At 38.9% G+C, this 19329-nt stretch overlaps 1 protein-coding gene across 2 annotated transcripts; it reads left to right on the top strand.

Annotated features, from left to right (window-relative positions):
- Nucleotides 1-202: 202 nt before the first annotated feature.
- nt5c1aa (5'-nucleotidase, cytosolic IAa) lies at nt 203-17785 on the top strand. Of its 2 annotated transcripts, XM_052583326.1 has the most exons (7): nt 204-612; nt 6502-6546; nt 9342-9509; nt 10375-10504; nt 14507-14629; nt 15347-15531; nt 16249-17785. In XM_052583326.1, the coding sequence occupies exons 1-7, from the start codon at nt 466-468 to the stop codon at nt 16603-16605; spliced, it is 1155 nt and encodes a 384-aa protein (XP_052439286.1). In that variant the 5' UTR covers nt 204-465; the 3' UTR covers nt 16606-17785. The 2 variants fall into 2 exon arrangements, with proteins under 2 accessions (XP_052439288.1, XP_052439286.1); XM_052583328.1 differs by lacking the exon at nt 6502-6546 and having other exon boundaries at nt 203-612.
- The last annotated feature ends 1544 nt before the right edge of the window (nt 17786-19329 follow it).

Raw genomic sequence — 19329 nt, 5'->3', positions numbered from 1 at the left:
CATTCGTCCGTCTGTCTGTGTATGTGTCAGAGGGGAAGATCTAGCTGTCTGTCAGGGAAGCCCATTATTCATTGGCTGGAAGATGCTGATCCAATCAGAATATTATATTTTGAGAGAGGGAGAGAGAGCACATGCAGTTGGATTAGAGCAAATAGAGTGAAAGCGAGGAGGGTGGCTTGTGCATGAGTGAGGGATGAGTGGGGAGGGAGGAAAAGAGAGAAGGGGTAGATATTAACACATACCACGTCACAGCAGCAGATTGCAGGCAGAACGTCAGAGCAGAGAGGATATAGACGCATAGAAGCAAAGCCAACATTATCATTAGACACTGAATCAGGAGTACAGCATCAGATAAAGTTCTACCTGAAGCTGGAGATATACACTGTGTGTGGAAGAAAGGCTGTGCATGTGAACAGAGAGAACAGCCCTGGATAAGTGTGTTGTTAATGAGAAGAGTTGGGGAGAATGAGTCTTGACCCTGTTCAGGTCATGAAGGTGCAAGACCCTATGCCCAGCACCTGCCCGTCAGCCTCAAACGGTGATAGCCAAGCATCCTGGGACGACAGCAAGGATATCCATGAAAATGTAGATTCTACAAAGAAGCCCAAATCAGTAAGTGTCCCATATGTAAACTCACATTCAGTTTTTTCATCATATTTGCATAGACAACTCTAACATTCATTGTGATTTGAATTTTCCTATCGCTGCTGTCTTTTTTTCTTGTGAGGTCACACTTTTGTGGGCTATTTAGTGCATGGAATGTTTACGTACAATAGTGCACATCTTTCAGTGCCTTTCCAGTCACTTTCCCTTCGTGCTGATCTGTATCTTGTCAGAACAGCATAATTATATGAAATATAATTACAAGAGGAGCATAGCCTTTTATGTTGTGGTACCTGGTTGTGGTGTCAGTGTTTGTTAAACAGAAACAGAGCGGATTTCATGGGAAAGGAGGGGGGTAATGGCACTATTAGGTAACAGTACTAATATGTAAGGAGATAATGCCATCGGAGGTACAGCAGGTGCAGCTCATTTTAAGTCTTCCACTGCTTATTTAGACTCTGCTAACACCATCGTAAAGATATCAAAATGCCATATGTCATACGTTGTGCATGGCAAATAAAATAGTGACACTGCTGTCAAGGGCAGAGCTTTATAATATAAGATTTTGTCTGGCCTAGTGCATTTGTTTTGTTACTTAGAGAATTTTAAACTTGTTATTAAATGGCACAGTCACCTTAACAGAAATAAAAACAGCTCAGTGTGTGCAACAGGCAGCTGGTCAACACCATGTGGATAATTTCCCTCTCTGCCATAGCCTTTAGCTCTATACTTACTCTAAGCGTCACTGGCCTTTTCTAAATCTATTAATAACCTGCAATGCCGTTCTCCTCTTTGTTATCATCTTGTATTCTCCCATTTCCAACACTTGCACTGCTTGCCCCAGACTGACCCAGAAGTGATTCATGGTTCCTGTTCCCTGCACTGTGGGTATAGAAAGTTACCACCCCAAAATCTGCCACTTTGACCTGTATGAATAAACCCACATTAGCCAAGTAATGAAAATTATATTAAAATATATTGTTTGACTCAGTGACTGTTTTTGTTCTTGTACAGATTTATTAAAATCTTACAGCCGTACATACACTAAAATCTTGAATAAAAAAAAGTTTCAAGTTACGAATGTAACCATGGTTCCTCGAAGGGAACGAGACGCTGTGTTGAATGCTATGGGGAACGCCCTCTGTGTGACCATACTCTGAATCACATGCGTAATCAGTCCAAGGGAAGGCATGATGTCATAGGCGGGTCACGTCATCGACCAGGAAGCCTAAAAGCACATGTGGCAGTGCCGGCGTTAGCCTCAAGGAATGAAGCAAGAGCTGGCAGGGGTGCCGGGAGTATGGCTTCGAGATGTAGCATCTCGTTCCCTCGAGGAACAATGGTTACATACGAAACCTGAGACATTCCTCTTCAGGAACTTGCAACTTCAGGAGCTGCATTGAATGCTATGGGGAACAAGGTGCCCATGCCACCAGACTTCCACATCCGTGCCTAGTGTTTATCCAAAGAGTACAGCTAAGGCAAGAGAACAGAAGAGCCTGGAGTGGCTTGCATGTCAAGGCCATAGAACCTCACAAAGGTGGATGGGGTGGACCATCCCGCAGCGTTGCAGATGTCCTACATGGATACACCTGCTAAGAAGGCCTTGGAGGCCGCCATACTCCGTGTTGAATGACTCCCATTGATGTCTCCTAATCGCAAAGAGCTCCACCTGAGCCTGGCCAAAATCTCTCCACATCTGGGTGAAGCAACCATTCCCTGGGCATCAGCCCCTGTCTTGACAGGATGTCTGCTCCCATAATGAGATATTCAGGAATGTATACTGCTCTGAGTGAGAGGAGTTTGTCCTGGGACCACACAAGTTTCTGGTGTACCAGCTTGTACAAGGGTGGTGAACGCAGACCTCCCTGGTGGTTGATGTAAGAGACCACTGATATGTTGACGGTGCGCACCAACACATGATGACCTCTCAGGTCTGGGAGGAAGTGTTAGGAAGTGTAATAATGCTCGATACACAGCCAGCATCTCCAGACAATTGATATGCCATGTCAGATGGCGACCACTCCACAGACTGGGTGGCATCCATCGCTAGTATTACACAGCGACAAGGAGCTCCCAGCACCAACCCTGATTCAAGAACCAAGTTTTCTTCCGCATGTCTAAGGCACGGATGCATCACTGCGTGACCTTGATAGTTCGAAGTGGATTCCCCCTTTGGGGAAAATCCCTTGGTCTTGAGCCACTACTGTAGGGGCCTCGTGTATAGCAGGCCAAGAGGTATCACATTGGATGCAGCTGCCATGAGACCCAGCAATCTCTGAAACTGCTTGACAGTGAGTGACTTCCTGGGACCTTCTCTGACCCTCTTGACTGATGTGAGGATCGACTCGATATGAGCAGGGGACAGACGTGTCTGCATTGTGGTCAAATCCCACGCCTAGATAATTGGTCCATTGTAATGGAGAAAGTACACTTTTCTTGGCGTTCAGTCTCAAACACAGCTCCCCGATGTCAAACTGCCATCTACTCTGATTGAGCTAAAATCAACCAATTGTTTATATATTTTAATATGGGGGTGTCCTGCAGTCGCAGTGGAGCCAGAGCAGCATCTACACACTTCTTAAAGGTGCGGGGTGAGAGTGGAAGACAGAATGGAAGTACTCGATAGTACTGTCAATCCTCATCCTTCTGTCTCCTTTTCTCTTGTCTGTCTGTCCTTACCACCAGGTGACGTAAAACCAGGTGCGGCCACCGTGAGCGGTTCCCCTGGAGGGGGGAGTAGAGCGAAATCTCGGGAGTACCTTCTGGCCTGTGAGGGGTGATAGGGTAGGTGACGAGTGGGATGGGGCTGAGAGCCGTGAGAATGGAACTAGGCCGGTACGATGATTTGGAAATAAGTGACACCTTCGCCACTCACCTCGAGTCCCACGGAGGAGATCGGAAGAATATAAAAGAGGAGCTATTACAGTGAAGGATGAGAGAGGACCAGACCTGGGCTTTATTTTGTGTTTTGGTTTTTGTTTGTGCGCGGTAGTCGTCCGTGAGGGGCTGTCATGCTGTGTTGTGTTTATTTAGTTATTAAAGTTTTATTTAAATGTCCGCCAGTTCCCGCCTCCTTCTTACTGTGATTAGGAAGTTTTTACATTGTTACAGTCCATAAGAGGGATTTTGAATCTCTTTGGGATGGCACCACAAGGCGTCCTTCCCTTGCAGAAAGCAAGCTTCTGGTGGGCACTTAAGTTTGAACTAGTGAGTTAAGTTTGAACTGGTGCTGTGCCAGTGGTCGTCTTGAATTTGATGCGAGCGGCTATTGCCAGCCAGTGTAACCTGATGAGGAGAGGAGTAACATGAGCTTTTTTTGGCTCATTGAATACAACCCTCGCTGCTGCATTATGGATCAGTTGTAGAGGCTTGACAGTACATGCAGGAAGACTAGCCAGGAGAGCATTACAATAGTCCAATCTTGAAGGAACAAGAGCTTTGACAAGAAGTTGGATGGATTGCTCTGACAGGAAGGGTTTAATCTTCTCATGCTGTAAAAGGCAAATCTGCAGGACCGGGTCATTGTAGCAATATGGTCTGTGAAGCTTAACTGATGATCCATCAGAACTCCTAGGTTTCTGGCTGTCCTAGAAGGAGTTATGGTTGATGAAACCAGCTGTATAGAGTAGTTGTGATGAAACGATGGGTTACCTGGAACCACCAGCAGTTCTGTCTGAGTAAGGTTGAGCTTAAGGTGATGCATTCATCCGGCTAGAAATGTCACTCAGACAGGCTGCAATGTGAGCAGCTACCTCGGAAACTTCCTGTGTTGGGGAAAGAATGGAGACATGGAAGTATGTGTCTTTGAGATCTACCGTGACAAACCAGTTCTCTGACCTGATTTGAGATAGAGAGCAGAACTGAATGCTATAGATAGATTAGTGCTCTGAAGCGGAGGACCAGCCTGGGGCAACCGAGCTAACTGTTTTATTGACCCCCAAAGGGGTGGCGAGCCTCTCAGCTTTGCTATGCTCCCGGGTGGAAGAAACTGAGAGCAGCGCTCACTGGAAGCCACTACGCCCTGGAACTCTGCGTTCATCAAGCCTGCTTCACTGCGGCTCGGCTTGACTTTCAGCAGGCCAATCGATCTTTAATTTGGCTACTGTGCGAGTTACCACCTCCAACAGCTCCTTGTACTGGGGCGATAGAGGGGGTGAGACCTCATCGACACTCTCCACATCATTCTCCTCAGAGGAAGACAGGTGAAGCATCGAGCCCCGGGAGGAAGTAGCCGCAATGCGGGCTTCCAAACCCAGAGATCGGGCAGATCTGGCGGGTGAGGAAAGAAATAGGGACGTGCCCGTCTCCATTCCCTCCAGCAGATCTAACTGCCAAACCCACTGCAAGGAACGCTGGTGAAGGCTCCCTCCTCAAAGAGAGCCTTCCGGTAACAAAGCAAATGCAGTGGGAGACACTCGCAATGCGAGCAGTCGACCCCCTCGAGAGTGCATGCTCCGCTCCCAAACAAACCATGCATAGACTGTGTGTATCCCCACCCTTGATGAGGTGTGAGCAGGGAGGAACACATAATTTATAGCACGACTCTGTCTTCTCTCCTCTTTAAATCTTTTCTTTCCTTTGCCTTGGGCATGATGGAGCTTATTATGGTTGTGTAACTTGACAAAAAACAGTAAATAAAACAGTAAATAAGACTCACAACACAGATTGAGACTGACAACACACAGAGTGCTTGCTGAAATGACAGAAGGCTAACGCCGGCACTGCCACATGTGCTTTTTAAGCTTCCTGGTCGATGGCATCACCCGCCTATGATGTCTTGCCTTCCTTTGGGCTGATTACACATTCAGAGCGTGGTCACGCAGAGGGCATTCCCCATTGCGTTCAACGCAGCTTGGGTTCCTGAAGAGGAAAAAATTGTTAAAGGCGTTACTGTTCATTTACTGCATGTACACTATAATGTAATTTGTCAAAATGGGAACTTGCTGTTAAACAGCTACATATAAATGATAATATACAAACATATACATTTAAATATTTACATCTATTTTTTAAGTAAAAAGTTTTTTAAATTACAACAGACCCTATTCAAAAGTGTGGATTCAGTAAGATGTTTCCTTTCTGAAAGAAATTCATAATTTTATTCAGCAAGGATGAACTGATTTGATCAAAAGTGACAGTAAAGACGTTAACATCATTATGACAAAATATAATTCAATTAAACAAATTTTATTCTTTTGAACATTCCATTCATTGAAAGAGTCTTGAATATACATTAAATAAATAATAAGAAGAAATGTATCCCTAGCAGCAAATCAGTTATATTAGAATGATTTCTGAAGGATCAAGTGACACTGAAGACTGAAATAATGATGCTGGAAATTATAACAGAAAAACACATTATAATGAAGAGGGCTGGTATCTTCTATGCTCACTTCATATTTTTAAGGAATGCTCAGTGTATGGCTTGGGTTTCAGTTTCCGCTTGGTCAAAGGGAAAGAAAACACAGTTTACTTAGTTTATTTACCGGGAGCTGCTACTAACACTCAATCTTGAAGCCCCTGTGGTGTCTGTAACTGTATCTGTGACAGTATAATTAAAGTGTCTCTATATCGAGAGTTTGAACCATGAATAACACTGCATACTACTGAGCAAGCATTTGGGGAGCATTCTCAAGCACCCAGTTTATACAAAACACCTCCACAGGAGAACTAAACCCCGTCTATATGAACATGATTGGACTGTTTGGTGGTTCGTTTCTCAACAAAGCTTGTCTGTTATTTGCTTTCTGCCCTATGTGTTTTCCTATTTATTTTTTAACTATGTTAAACTCATCAATATGAACATATATGTATTGTGATATGCATTACATAATGTACAAATCTGTATGACTGTGACGTGGAGGTTGATATGAAATGTTATAATATTTTATGAAGGGACCTGTGAGACGGACCAGGAAGGTGGAGGGAGGCATATTCTTTGTAAGTATTTTCAAAGGGTCGTGCAGATTTTAATCTCTGCCATCTCATTAACAATCTGTTCTTTTTTGCTCTACTAAAACGCATGACCTTTTGACTCACAATATGGACTTACACAAATAAACACATTAATGCATTTTAAGAGCTCAGTTTGATGGTGCTTTTAGTATACTTGACTGTTTAAGTCTGGCTGCAAAGAAAATTCATTTCGAAATCCATTTCTGTCTTTCAGTAGATATGTCAATGTGTCTGCCAGAGGTGTTTAACTGTGCAATGTGCCTGTGTAATGCATTCAACATTTTTTGCTGTATGCATTAAAAATTGTGTTTTCCTGTGATTGACCACACATGAAAGGCAGAAAATGGCAGAATGAAAAATTAGAATAAGTAGCATAACCACAACATCACACACAAAAATCTAAGACGAAGAGTGAAAGTGAAAATCCTTTTTAATGTTTTCTTTTTCTTTTTATCAAACACACAAACACACACACACACACACACACACCACAGGCCGGTCCCCACAATGTCAAAAAAAATAAAGTTTTACCATCCTTGTGGGGATATTTTGTACAAATGTACATACTGTAAATAATAATAGAATTATTTAGCAGTCAGAAAAATGACCATGAATTTTACAAGTGTATGAATTTGTTTAGTGACTTAGGAATAGTGTAGAATAAAAATATGAATATAAAAAACAAAAACAAACATTGTATATATTATAAAAATTGGAATAAATAAATAAAAAAATTCACTAAAATATGGTCTATAGGAACGGTTCTTGACCTTTCGGCATCTATGGCTCCACTCGTCAAAGACAATATTTGAAGGCCTTCCAAGGTACGTCTGCTATAATTTCATTTTATTTTATTTAGAAACCGTGAGTGGCAATATTTGAATAATAATTAAAAAAAAAGAAGTAAAAAATTTTCAATTTCAAATCATGATTTGAATTTGGTGTGTGTTATAGTACACTTCAGACTCTTTCATTTCCTCTCAAAACCTTTTTCTTTCTTTCTTTCTTTCTTTCTTTCTTTCTTTCTTTCTTTCTTTCTTTCTTTCTTCTTTCTTTCTTAAATTAAAATAAAAAATATTTTTTTCCTGAAACACTATAATTGTTTGCATATTCACAACTTCCCTCCTTAACATTTACTCATTTCCATGTGCTTTACCTTTATGTTTCTGATTTAGAAAACTCTATCTGTAGTAAAATATCACATATAGCTGGTAAGTGGGCACCAGAGTTGCAATTTATACAATTAGGACAGATATTAAACAGCAGGTGAGTGTTCACTTTTCCTGATCTGTCAAGGGCCCTTGGGTAAATGTTCTCTCTACAATGTACTGAATAGTTCGAATTTGTCCCCATTCCCTCTGTAATACAGTGGCCACTCATCCAATCTCATTTCCACAACCACCTGACATACCCTCTATAATATCATCAACATTTCCCTGTCCTGCTCAGACTTCTCAGGATCTCCCAGCATGAGGGAGAGACGCTATGTGACATGGCTCATCTGAAATGTCAAATCGTTCTCCGGTTCTTTGGGGAAAGAGACTGTTAACTCATCACAGATCAATTTACACAGGCTTGTCCTTTTCCCATAACCCCCAGGCAGTACATGTCTGGGGTTGGAGGGTTGTCGCTCGCTTGAGGGCATGTTGAACAGCACGAACAGAGTTCTGCGTCATGCGGTAGCCCCTTTCCAAAATTAACTAGCCCTGCTCTTCCTGGTGGTTTCCTGTGACATACTCAGCTGATGTGTGGCCATGTGACTATACATAGGCTGTGCTGCTGCTGGGAATCACATTACTGTCTATATACCACCTGATGCATCACCGGCAATTTCCACTAAATTACATAACACAGGTTGGCAACATTACTTGGAAATGAATTTTTGTATAATCACTAGATCACTTTTGGTACAGTGGTCTGTGTGGCTGCATATGAAACATTTATTGAACAATAAAATTGGGAAAATGGCAATTGTGATGACTGACCATGATAATCTCAAATTATTTAGTCCTGTCCGATCTACTCTGAAACCGTAGATCCTTATGTGATCTTCATTAATCGCGCTATTTGTACCTTCTCACTTTAAGAGATAATCTGTAATGATGCATGATTGCTTGCTGTATAGAGATGACTATTGCATTTCATACTGTTCTTTCAGCTGCTCTATATGCACTCCACAGAATTTATTTCTTGCTGGCTTTTTAAAGGGATGATTTACCCAAAATGAAAATAACTGTCATCATTTTATGTAATGAGTGGTCAGTATGACTTCTGAGCTATATTTTAAGTCATCTGAAATTATGTGATACATTAGTGGCATCTTTATTCAATAATTTCTCCCTTCGTGTGTGGTTATGTATATTAAAATGTGGTGCATTAAATGGGTAGTTCACCCAAAAATGACTTGAAGGTGGGTGACAGAATAAAAAAATTTTAATATTTAAAAGATTACAAAATAATGTAATAAAAACTACAAAATGTAATACTAAAATCAAAAGTATACAATATGTTAGATGTAAATATACTCATGTTCAAACGGAATTCAAGAGCAATGGTGGAGATGAATATTATTATAGTGAAATATTTTTTTTTTTATTGCACAAAGCTATAATTTGTCTTCAGAAGATTTGCGACAGGTCACAAGTCATATAGACCACTTTTATGAAATCATTGCACATGCTTTTAACAAACAGAAGGACCAGTTACTTGTATTTGTATGATCAATATTTGTAATGAATGTCTTACAGCCAATGTCTCACTCTTTCACCATCTCTATTCAGCCCAAACCAGAGAATGCGGTCACCATTGCTGTGTCATCGCGGGTTCTGTTCCGGACAGAGAAAGAGCAGAAGGTGTTTGAGCAGAAAGGCATAGAGGAGTACCTCAGGTATCAGGTGGAGCACGAAAATGAGCCCTTTGCTCCGGGCCCAGCATTCCCATTTGTTAAGGTAATAATGCACAATAAAATATCATGCATTATCAAGTTATTTTTTTGTCATTGCCTTAAATGAATGGTTTACCCAAAAATGAACATTTGCTGAAAATGTACTCACCTTCAGGCCATCTAAGATGTAGATGTGATTAAATCACTTGCTCAACAATGGATCCTCTGCATTGAATGGATGCCATCAGAATAAGAGTCCAAACCAGTGATAAAAACATCACAATAATCCACAAGTAATCCACACAACTCCAATCCATCAGTTAAAGTCTTGTGAAGTGAAAAGCTGCGTGTTTGTAAGAAACGAATACATAATTAAGATGCTTTAACTGTAAATAGTTACTTCTGTCCCAAAAAAAAAACATAATAATCTCTGATAATAGAGTCTACAATCCATAATAATGCTTCCTCCAGTGTAAAAAGTTCATCCCCTGCTGTCCTCTCACATCAATATCCACCAACATATTTTTTAGGATGGTTTTGGATGGGCAAGATTACTTTTTGACTGGAGAAGCAATATACTGGCTGGAGAGCTATTTTAGCTGGAATCAAAAGTTTTGATTGAAAACATTGTAATGGTGAATTCATTTATTATAAACACAAATGTTGTGAACTTAATTACTTGTGGATTATGGTGATGTTTTTTTCAGCTGCTTGAACTCGCATCCTCATGCTGAGCAAGTGATGCAATGCTCAATTTATTTTCAGATGAACAAACAAATTCATCTACATCTTTGATGGCCTGAGAGTGAGTTCATTTTCAGCAAATGTTCATTTTTGTGTGAGCTATTCCTTTATCAGCACTGACTGCAATATTCTCACTGTCTTCTTACTTCATTTGATTAGACACATTATTGTGCATGTTTTCTCAGGCACTGGAGGCAGTAAACAGCCGCCTGCGGGAGCTCTATCCAGACAGTGAGGAGCTGTTTGATATTGTGCTGGTAACCTACAACCATGCTCATGTAGGCATCAGACTCATCAACACCATCAACTACCACAGTAAGTATAATTTGCTGTTACATGTACATGGTCAGAAATGTCAATTCTTGAAAAAAAAAAGCCAACCTTGGGTGATCGGTGTTGACAATGGGGGATCGTTTTTTGGGGATAGTTCACATCATTTACTTCTTTAAGAAAAAGAAAAAGAAAGACATGAAGGTGCCTCATCATGAAATCATAAACCACAAAACAGTAAAATGTACACAGCTATACTATATTATTGTTATTAAGTCAAAGGCATGGGATACAAAGTAACGACATGATTCTAAGGACACAAAACTGTCAATGCAAATGTTTTCTTAGAAGATAAATCTCCAGCTGGCCAATCATATCTTCCCACAGAGATGTATGTGACACCACTAACCTTTGTTTCACAAACCAGTCACTTCCTGCTCAGCTCCCTGCAGTGCCCCAGCTGGACTGGTTTTGTTCGTTTCGGTGGCTGAATGAAGAGAAAACAAACATCTCTCCATCCTTTGGCCTCTCTTTGGACAAAACAACAAATATGTGGATATGAACTGATGTTTCAAGAAACATTTGAAGGCAGAAGCCTGAACCATGAAAATATTAGATGTTTGTTAGATGATAAATGTGAATGTAATGCCGCAATAGTTCCTAAATCCACCACGACAAAGAAGAAAGAAAAAATAATACGAAGAATGGGGTGTGTGTGTGTTGGTGGTCTTTCGAAACAAGAGCCAATCATATTTCAAGAAGGATAATTTGATCTAAAGTATCAAGAGTGTTGAAAATGTCTCTCATAATTCTTTGCTAATCTCACTAGAGAACAATAACCCTACTAGCCTGTAGATTCAGACACATTAATATATGTATTAAAACATATAAAAGAGTTATTCAATTTAGGTTAAACTCAAATCTGACTCCATTTTATTATCTGACTCCATTTTAGTATGACCTTGAATTTAGTTTGAAAGCCAAATTGGTTGATTGTCTGTCTCTAATTATTATTATTATTGTTCTGACATTTGATTATTCTAGTTAACTCTTACTCGTTCATTAGGAATCCATGTGGCTCAGGGTGTATCATGCTGGCCAATGTATACATGTACCTCACAATCACAAACTCTCCAGTCTGAACATTAGACATAGGTTATGACTAACTATTTAAGGAGATGAGACAGAGTGATGAAGCCAATCAGCAGATATGGGGATTGTTAGGAGGCCATGATGGTCAGAGGCCAATAGTTGAATTTTCGAAAGACATCCTGGGATTTTTAATGACCACAGAGAGTCAGGACCTCGGTTTAACGTCCCGTCCAAAGGACGGTGCTTGTTGTCAGTATAGTGTCCCCATCACTACACTGGGTTCCTAGGACCCACACAACCTAGGTTTCCAAGGAGGTCTCCCATCCAGGTACTGACAAGGCTCAGCCCTGCTTAGCTTCAGTGGGAAACCGGTCTTGGGCTCCAGGATGATATGGCTACACACATGTGAGTCACATTAAGTTTGTGAGGAAGGAGGTTTTCTGCATCTCCACTCTAGACTGTGGGGTGTCTCGAAGATGCCTGTGTATGTTTGTATTTTCTGTTTCTCAGGAGATCAAAATCAACAAAAGAGCAATGAAAGAGCAATGAATATACTCTCAGTTCGCCTAACGCAGTACACGAAGCAAGGTTGTTTTTAAATTAATAAATAAAAAGAAAACAAATAGAATACAAAAGAATAGAGAAACTAGTGTTTTTTTTAATAATAGAATTAGAGTAGAATAGAATTACAATAGAGAGTTCTAGAGTTAGAGGCAGGGGCGTAGATTACGCGGGGGACGCGGGGGACGTGTCCCCCCCACTTTTAATATCATGGAAATTCGACCCCCGCACATTTTCTGTCAAGTTTTTCTCATAGAGATTTTCAAGAGCTGGTCTGAATAAATATAGATTTAAACTCAAAGAGACGGGATAGTCTGCATATGATTTAATATTTAATTCGGGCCCAGAATACAGCGAGATGGACATCACAGAGCGCAAACACTCCTGCAGTGTGCGTTTCATTCAACTCGAGGCCGGAGCGCGCTCTCGGGCAGAAAGTCATTTTAGAAAGTTCCTAATATGTGCAAAAGCGTCCAGATATCGCTGCATGAAAACAGTTTTTACACAGAAAAAAAGCCCAGAAACGTTTGCAAACACGAAGACATTAAACATACCATTGCAACAATATATGTTTTTTCAAGTAATCTCCACCAGGTGAAAAATAAAGGATGAACAATGCAGTACCAATTGACATAGCATTTATTAAAGAATAGAAACTATTCTGCCTTATTATGTGATAAAAAAAAAGTGAAATATTTTTTTACTAACCTATTTAAATTAACTGTTTTCTATTTGGATATATTTCAAAATGTAATTTATTGAGATTTCAAAGATGAATTTTTAGTATCATTACTCCAGTCACACGATTCTTCAGAAATAATTCTGATATTCTGATTTGATGTGAAAAACACATAATTATAATGTTGAAACCAGCGGAGTAGATTTTTTTTCAGGTTTCTTTGATCAATAGAAAGTTCAGAAGAACAGCATTTAATTTGAAATAGAAATCTTTTGAAAAATTATTACTTTATCATCACTTTTGATCAATTCAAAGTGAAGTGAAGTGACATACAGCCAAGTATGGTGACCCATACTCAGAATTCGTGCTCTGCATTTAACCCATCAAAAGTGCACACACACACAGTGAACACACACCCGGAGCAGTGGGCATCATTTATGCTGTGGTGCCCAGGGAGCAGTGGTGTTGCTGGCCTGAGATTCGAACCCACAAAAGAGTCCTTGCTAAATATAAGTGTTCATTTCTATAATTTTTTTTTTCCCCAAAAAACAAAAATTGTATATTGAATGATATAGTGTATTGTGTTGCAAAAGCTTTTTATTTCACATAAATGCTGATCTTTGGATCCTTATATTTATCAAAGAAAACTGAAAAAAAAACTGTTTTAAAAAAATTATGTTTTAAATATTGATATTATATATATATATATATATATATATATATATATATATATATATATATATATATATATATATATATATATATATATATATTAATTATTGATTTTATATATATATACAATTTCTGTCCCCCTCACTTCTGAAAAGATGGCTACGCCCCTGGTTAGAGGGTCATGTAAGAGTAGCCAGGATGCTGATGGGGTTTATTTTACTATAGGTCTACTGATCAGATGACTGTACTATGCCTTCTTTCACTCCTGGGCAAACTTGGCTTGACATTTCATGTAAATCAAACCTGCTGCTGATGTCTCACTGAGCAGGCACCCATGTGTCAAAGGCTAAAAGGAGCACATTACCCCAACATTTCCCAGTAGTCTAAGCTTTCCATCTGTTAAACAGTTCATAACTGAGGTGTCAAAACATTGAAATCTTCTAAATGAACACTGTGACCTTTAAACTGTTTAAATAACTTGAGGAAAACCTCTTTTCTTTTCTAACGGCTATTCATGAAAAATTATTTATTGATAAATGAGCAAATACCACTTTTGATAAATGTATTTAAATGTATGCTCACGTGAAAGATAGACTCCAGTCATATAAAAGCTGTTTTATATTATATGGAAAAAAAGAGCAACCATTTTGAGATCTGGTGACAAACACCACCACACACACCACTAGGTGTCCCTATAAACCACAGACTGCCAAATCAGCCACATTTATATTTATAGATCAACTCTCTTTTTTAATTACACATACCTTCTCAAAACGCACCCTTATGGGCAAATAAAGTACAGAGGTGTACCTTTTGAAGGGTACTGCCCCAGAACAGCTTTTGTAAAAAAAAAAAAAAAAAATAAATAAAAAAAAATCCCTTTGTGCTGCATGGTAATAACTGTTCAAATATGTAACAATAGCTTGAATGCAATGTAAGTTGCTTTGGATAAAAGGGTCTGCCACATGCATGAATGTAAATGTAATAGTATCTGGCTCTCATGAAATGTTAATTGCTGTTTAATATTCTTCTCTTGTCCCCAGATCTATTCATTGAGCGGTTCTGCATGACAGGAGGAAGCAGCCCTATTGGGTACCTGAAAGCATGGCATACGAACTTGTATTTGTCTGCTGATGCTGAAAAGGTTCGGGAAGCCCTCTCTGAAGGTTAGTACACAGTAAATATCTGATAACACATGCAACTGCCTAGTACTTCATCTTGTAGCACAATTACATTCAGTAAATCAAAGGAATACTGTGACGTTTTTGTGTGCAACAAACAGTACACAAAGTGCTAACAAGGTACCTTTGATGTTATGCTAATAAATACAATATTCATATGAGTTTGTCTGGACAAATATGGTTGCGTAAAATGTTTTAATCAAATTGAATTCAAATGGGGAGTAAAAGTTGTGATGCAGAATTGGTACATGTCTCAGTGACATACAAAGTATAGTAAAACCATATGAATTGAACTTATCAAGAAACCAGTTTAAAAATCACGAACAGGTGTGCCTTACAGATATTAGACTTGTGGTATATTTAGATATTTAGTGTTTGGAAGGTAACCTGTCAGTGACTTTGAATGATGAAAAGTGCCAAATGACTTAGTGGTCATGGTGACTCCAAAGGAACCATGGCACCTTATTGTATGTTGCTTTGTTCACATATATAACAGTCATATTAATTATTTCAGAAATAATTGTGTATATAAAATAAGCTAAATAAAACTAACAGATCGACTTAATCCAATGACCTATGTGTTTTACTGAGGCTTAATGCATCCTAATGTCTTTAAAGGACACCCTTTAAATGTCATTCATCACACTGCTTTTTCCTTTAGGTTGGTGAGCTTTATCTTTGTGTGTTTTTTTTTTTTTACAGGAATTGCAGCTGCCACTATGTTTATGTCAGAAAAACAAATCGAGGTGTCCGAGACCCAGCTGAGAGTGGCATTTGACGGCGACGCTGTTCTTTTCTCTGATGAGTCTGAGCGTATCTTTAAAGCCCATGGCCTGGACAAGTTCTTCGAGCATGAGAGGGAAAATGAAAACAGATTGCTAGACCATGTAAGCGTTGTTTTTGTTACCCATGTGAACTGATTATATTTTAAACATGATACAGAGTAAATGCAAAATGAACGTTCAAAGGAACGGTTATCTCAAAAATGAAAATTTGCTTAAAACGTACTCAGCCTCAGCTCATCCAGGATGAAGATGAGTTTGTTTCTTCATTGGAACAGATGAATATAAATAGAGAGAATATGTTATAAATAGAGGGCTTATATTTTAGCCACAAGTAATGGATTAAAGTTAAACATCTTAATGATGTATTTGTTTCTTACAAACACGCAGCTTTTCACTTCATAAGACATTAACTGCTGGACTGTGTGGAGTTGTGTGGATTAGTTGTGGACTATTGTGATGTTTTTAGCAGCTTTTTGGACTCTCATTCTGACGGCACCCATTCACTACAGAGGATCCACTAGTGAGCAAGTGATGCAATGCTGAATTTATCCAGATAATTTCTGATGAAGAAACTAAAATTTTCAGCAAATTTTTATTTTGAGGTGAACTATTCCTTTATTCCAATTATAATTGTGTGCATTTGGTCCCACTACTGGAATAAAAAAAATACACACTTCACCTTTGATTAGTAGGTATAATATCTGTATGTAATGTTTTATATAAGGCAAAATCTCCAAAAACAGGACAAAGTGTCCTTATTCTCTAATGTAGTAGATGCTACAATAGACATACTGTTTAATAGATCTGTCTACCACACAGGGACCACTGAAGGGTTTCCTGGAAGTGCTCGGGAAGCTTCAGAAGAAATTCTATGCTAAAGGCCACCGTCTGGACTGTCCCATCCGCACCTACCTTGTGACGGCTCGCAGCGCAGCCAGCTCAGGCATCCGTGCCTTAAAGACTCTCCGTGCCTGGGGACTGGAGATGGACGAGGCTCTTTTCCTGGCCGGGGCACCAAAAGGCCCCATGCTGGAGAAAATCCGGCCCCACATCTACTTTGATGACCAGATGTTTCACGTGGAGGGTGCTGCAGAGATGGGTGCCATTGCCGCCCATGTGCCCTATGGGATTGCACAGAAATTTCCTTATATTAAAAGCGTCAATGCAGGAAAATAACAAAGGGGAAAATATAAAGAGGCGCATTATGTTCTTATTTTGGAAGCGACGTTCAAGTTGCAGATATCTTTATTTTGTAAACTCGGTTGTGCACTCATTGGATCAGGACCTCAGTATTCTCTCTGCCTTTTTCTGTGACCTATGCAAGGACAGACACAACATTTCACCAGTTAAAGATTCAACCCAGTATTCATCTTCTGCACTGCCTCAACACCAGTAATTCTGTACATTTCTTAGCGATGGTTTGTCGAATTATATGTGACATCAACTTACTGTTAAATTGAATGTGTGCTGCTTTTCTTATATGTAAAGTGAATATGTGAAGTGACAAAGGAAAAGGAGTGATACTGAAATGGTGTGTTTTGAACTGTGTAATTCAGCAATGGACTATGAAGGGTGTTCTTGTTTTTTGCTGTAGATGGTGTTGTGTTAGCAAAACTACCGTATTTTTCTATGTAATCTAACGAATGTGGTCATCTATAATGGAAGGAGAGTTAGTCTGTAATATAATGTTCGAAATTTAAAAGAAGCCATAATATTTTACATATGAGAAGATGAAATACCCAGAATCTATAGAGAGCCATGAGTAGTGAATTATATATTTCATCTTTACACTGTACTTTTTCCGTTTTTCTCATCTGCATTTTATATACACTACTGTTGCATACTGTATACTGTAAGTTTCGTAATTAGAGTTAGTAATATATTTTGAAAGAAATTCTTAATTTTATTAAGCAAGGATGCATTAGTTTCCACAAAAATATTAAGCAGCACAAATTTTTTTCAATATTGAAAATAATCAATGTTTCTTGAGTAGTGAATCAGCATATCAGGATCACGTGACACTGAATACTGGAGTAATGATGCTGAAAAATTAGTTTTGCATCACAGGAATAAATTAAATTTTAAATTAAAATAGAAAACATTTTTTTGTATCGTAATAATATTTTAAAAGATTATGTTTTAATGTTTTTCTGATCAAATAAATTCAGCCTTGATGAGCATAAAAGATAAAAAATGTATAGAAACAAAACCATGCAGTATTTGTACTGAGCTTCATTACCTGCCACTCTTTCTCTGCAGATACGCTTGTCACGCAGTTAATGTCATTTCTTGTTTACACACAATCTTTGGCTTGACATCTAGCACACAAATAAAAGTTATCATCATAATGCTTCAATCCAGAACTGTGTCTGATTTAAGGTAGTGAAGAAATTCTTTCCTGCTTGTTATTAACATGTTTCCCGTGCCTTGTCTTCCTGTGCTGTTTAGTGATGTTTTGCAGCATCTGTCCTATAAACATTTCTGGAACAAATTGTGTTGACATCAGTGTTTAGTCTGCCTCTTTAAATTAATCCACCTCTCACTGTTAAATCTACACAAAATGTGACAGACTAGCTGCCTCCTCCATTATTGTTCTTTTACAGAGATGTGCCACTGTACAGTTATTCTAATATTGACTCAGAATGTCAATATTATGAAGGACAAAACCTATATAATGCAATAATTATGATTGCATTTAAATAGAAACAGTGTATGTATGTGATTTGAGGTATATTCAGGCAAACTATGCTACTTTTACAATTATGATGGCTGTCAAAAGAGAGCTCTATTTCCTCTTGTATCCCATTTGTAGGCACAATAATGAAACACACTCAAACCAAGGCTAGATAATTTTGTCGAACAATATTTTACAGCCATTTTCGGATTCTAAGGAAATCACCTAATAACTTTTAATGTCATTTCTTAAATTATCAGCTAATGTCATGATGATAGTCAAAGACATTTCCGACACTGAATGAACCTTACTCATTAAACTGTACAAAGTAGAAAAAAATAAAGTCATTAACTCAGAGAAGCAAACATCATTTCAGCTATCATTGTGCTCTTTATAATCATAATTGCAACTGATGGACACGGAGAACGTATTGTTCCCTTGAACTTTACATATAGTGGAGTATACAGGACGTTCTGTTCTGACTGAATGAAGATGTTTTATTGACTTTTGCTTTTAGAAACTAATGTGAAAATCTACCTTGATACAAAAGGGAAAATTTCAAAGAATGCACAATTTTATGAGGACACAGAACTTTTGTATACATGTGCAACGTGGCACAAAAAAAGTCTTATCAGTTTCACTGTCAGCATATTTCCCCAGCAAATGCTGTGTAGACAAAAGAGTAATTGCATAATAATCCTTCAGCTGTTTCTTGTTCAGTGCAAAGAATAAAATGTTACAAAATGTTTTTGCAGTCCTGGCATGCACCTCTTCAGCATCACATTAGGTGGCAGCAATGCTTTTTGTGATCCTCAACGTCTGCAGAAGATCTAGAAGCTGAAGACCTCAAAAACATGATTAATGCTAGCATAATATCAAAATGAATCTCTTAAAACATTGATGAATGAGGAGTATTTATATACTTTAGACGTTTATTATGTTGTGTGTCATCCTACTTTATATAATGTATCAGATTTGCTGGAGTTTGCAGTGCGAGAGTCTAAAACAGGACTGAAACTTGTCAGTGTCCAAACACTTGTTAAGCTCAGTGAGGTTTTGAAACTAAAAAGAGAAGAAATGAATGCTTTCTCTGTTGATCATTGCTGCTGGTGCCAATTACCCAGAAGCCTCGCCAAACTGCACGCGCAGATAAACTAGAGGGCTATCAAGCAACTGTGCCTCTGAGGCGCCATCGTGGTAATGAGGCCATCGTTGTCCACCCCATG

The sequence above is a fragment of the Carassius gibelio genome, chromosome B19, assembly GCF_023724105.1.
Source record: "Carassius gibelio isolate Cgi1373 ecotype wild population from Czech Republic chromosome B19, carGib1.2-hapl.c, whole genome shotgun sequence".
In the NCBI taxonomy this organism is placed as follows: Eukaryota; Metazoa; Chordata; class Actinopteri; order Cypriniformes; family Cyprinidae; genus Carassius; species Carassius gibelio.
The sequence above is the reverse complement of the archived record's forward strand: the minus strand, read 5'-3'. Positions and strand labels throughout refer to the sequence as shown.

What these genes read in the sequence shown, in the direction of transcription:
- nt5c1aa (XM_052583326.1), top strand. Translation starts at nt 466, where the DNA reads ATGAGTCTTGACCCTGTTCAGGTCATGAAGGTGCAAGACCCTATGCCC. An exon ending in CAGCATTCCCATTTGTTAAG is followed by an intron (nt 9,510 to 10,374) that starts GTAATAATGCAC and finishes ATGTTTTCTCAG; the next exon opens with GCACTGGAGGCAGTAAACAG. An exon ending in TCGGGAAGCCCTCTCTGAAG is followed by an intron (nt 14,630 to 15,346) that starts GTTAGTACACAG and finishes TTTTTTTTACAG; the next exon opens with GAATTGCAGCTGCCACTATG.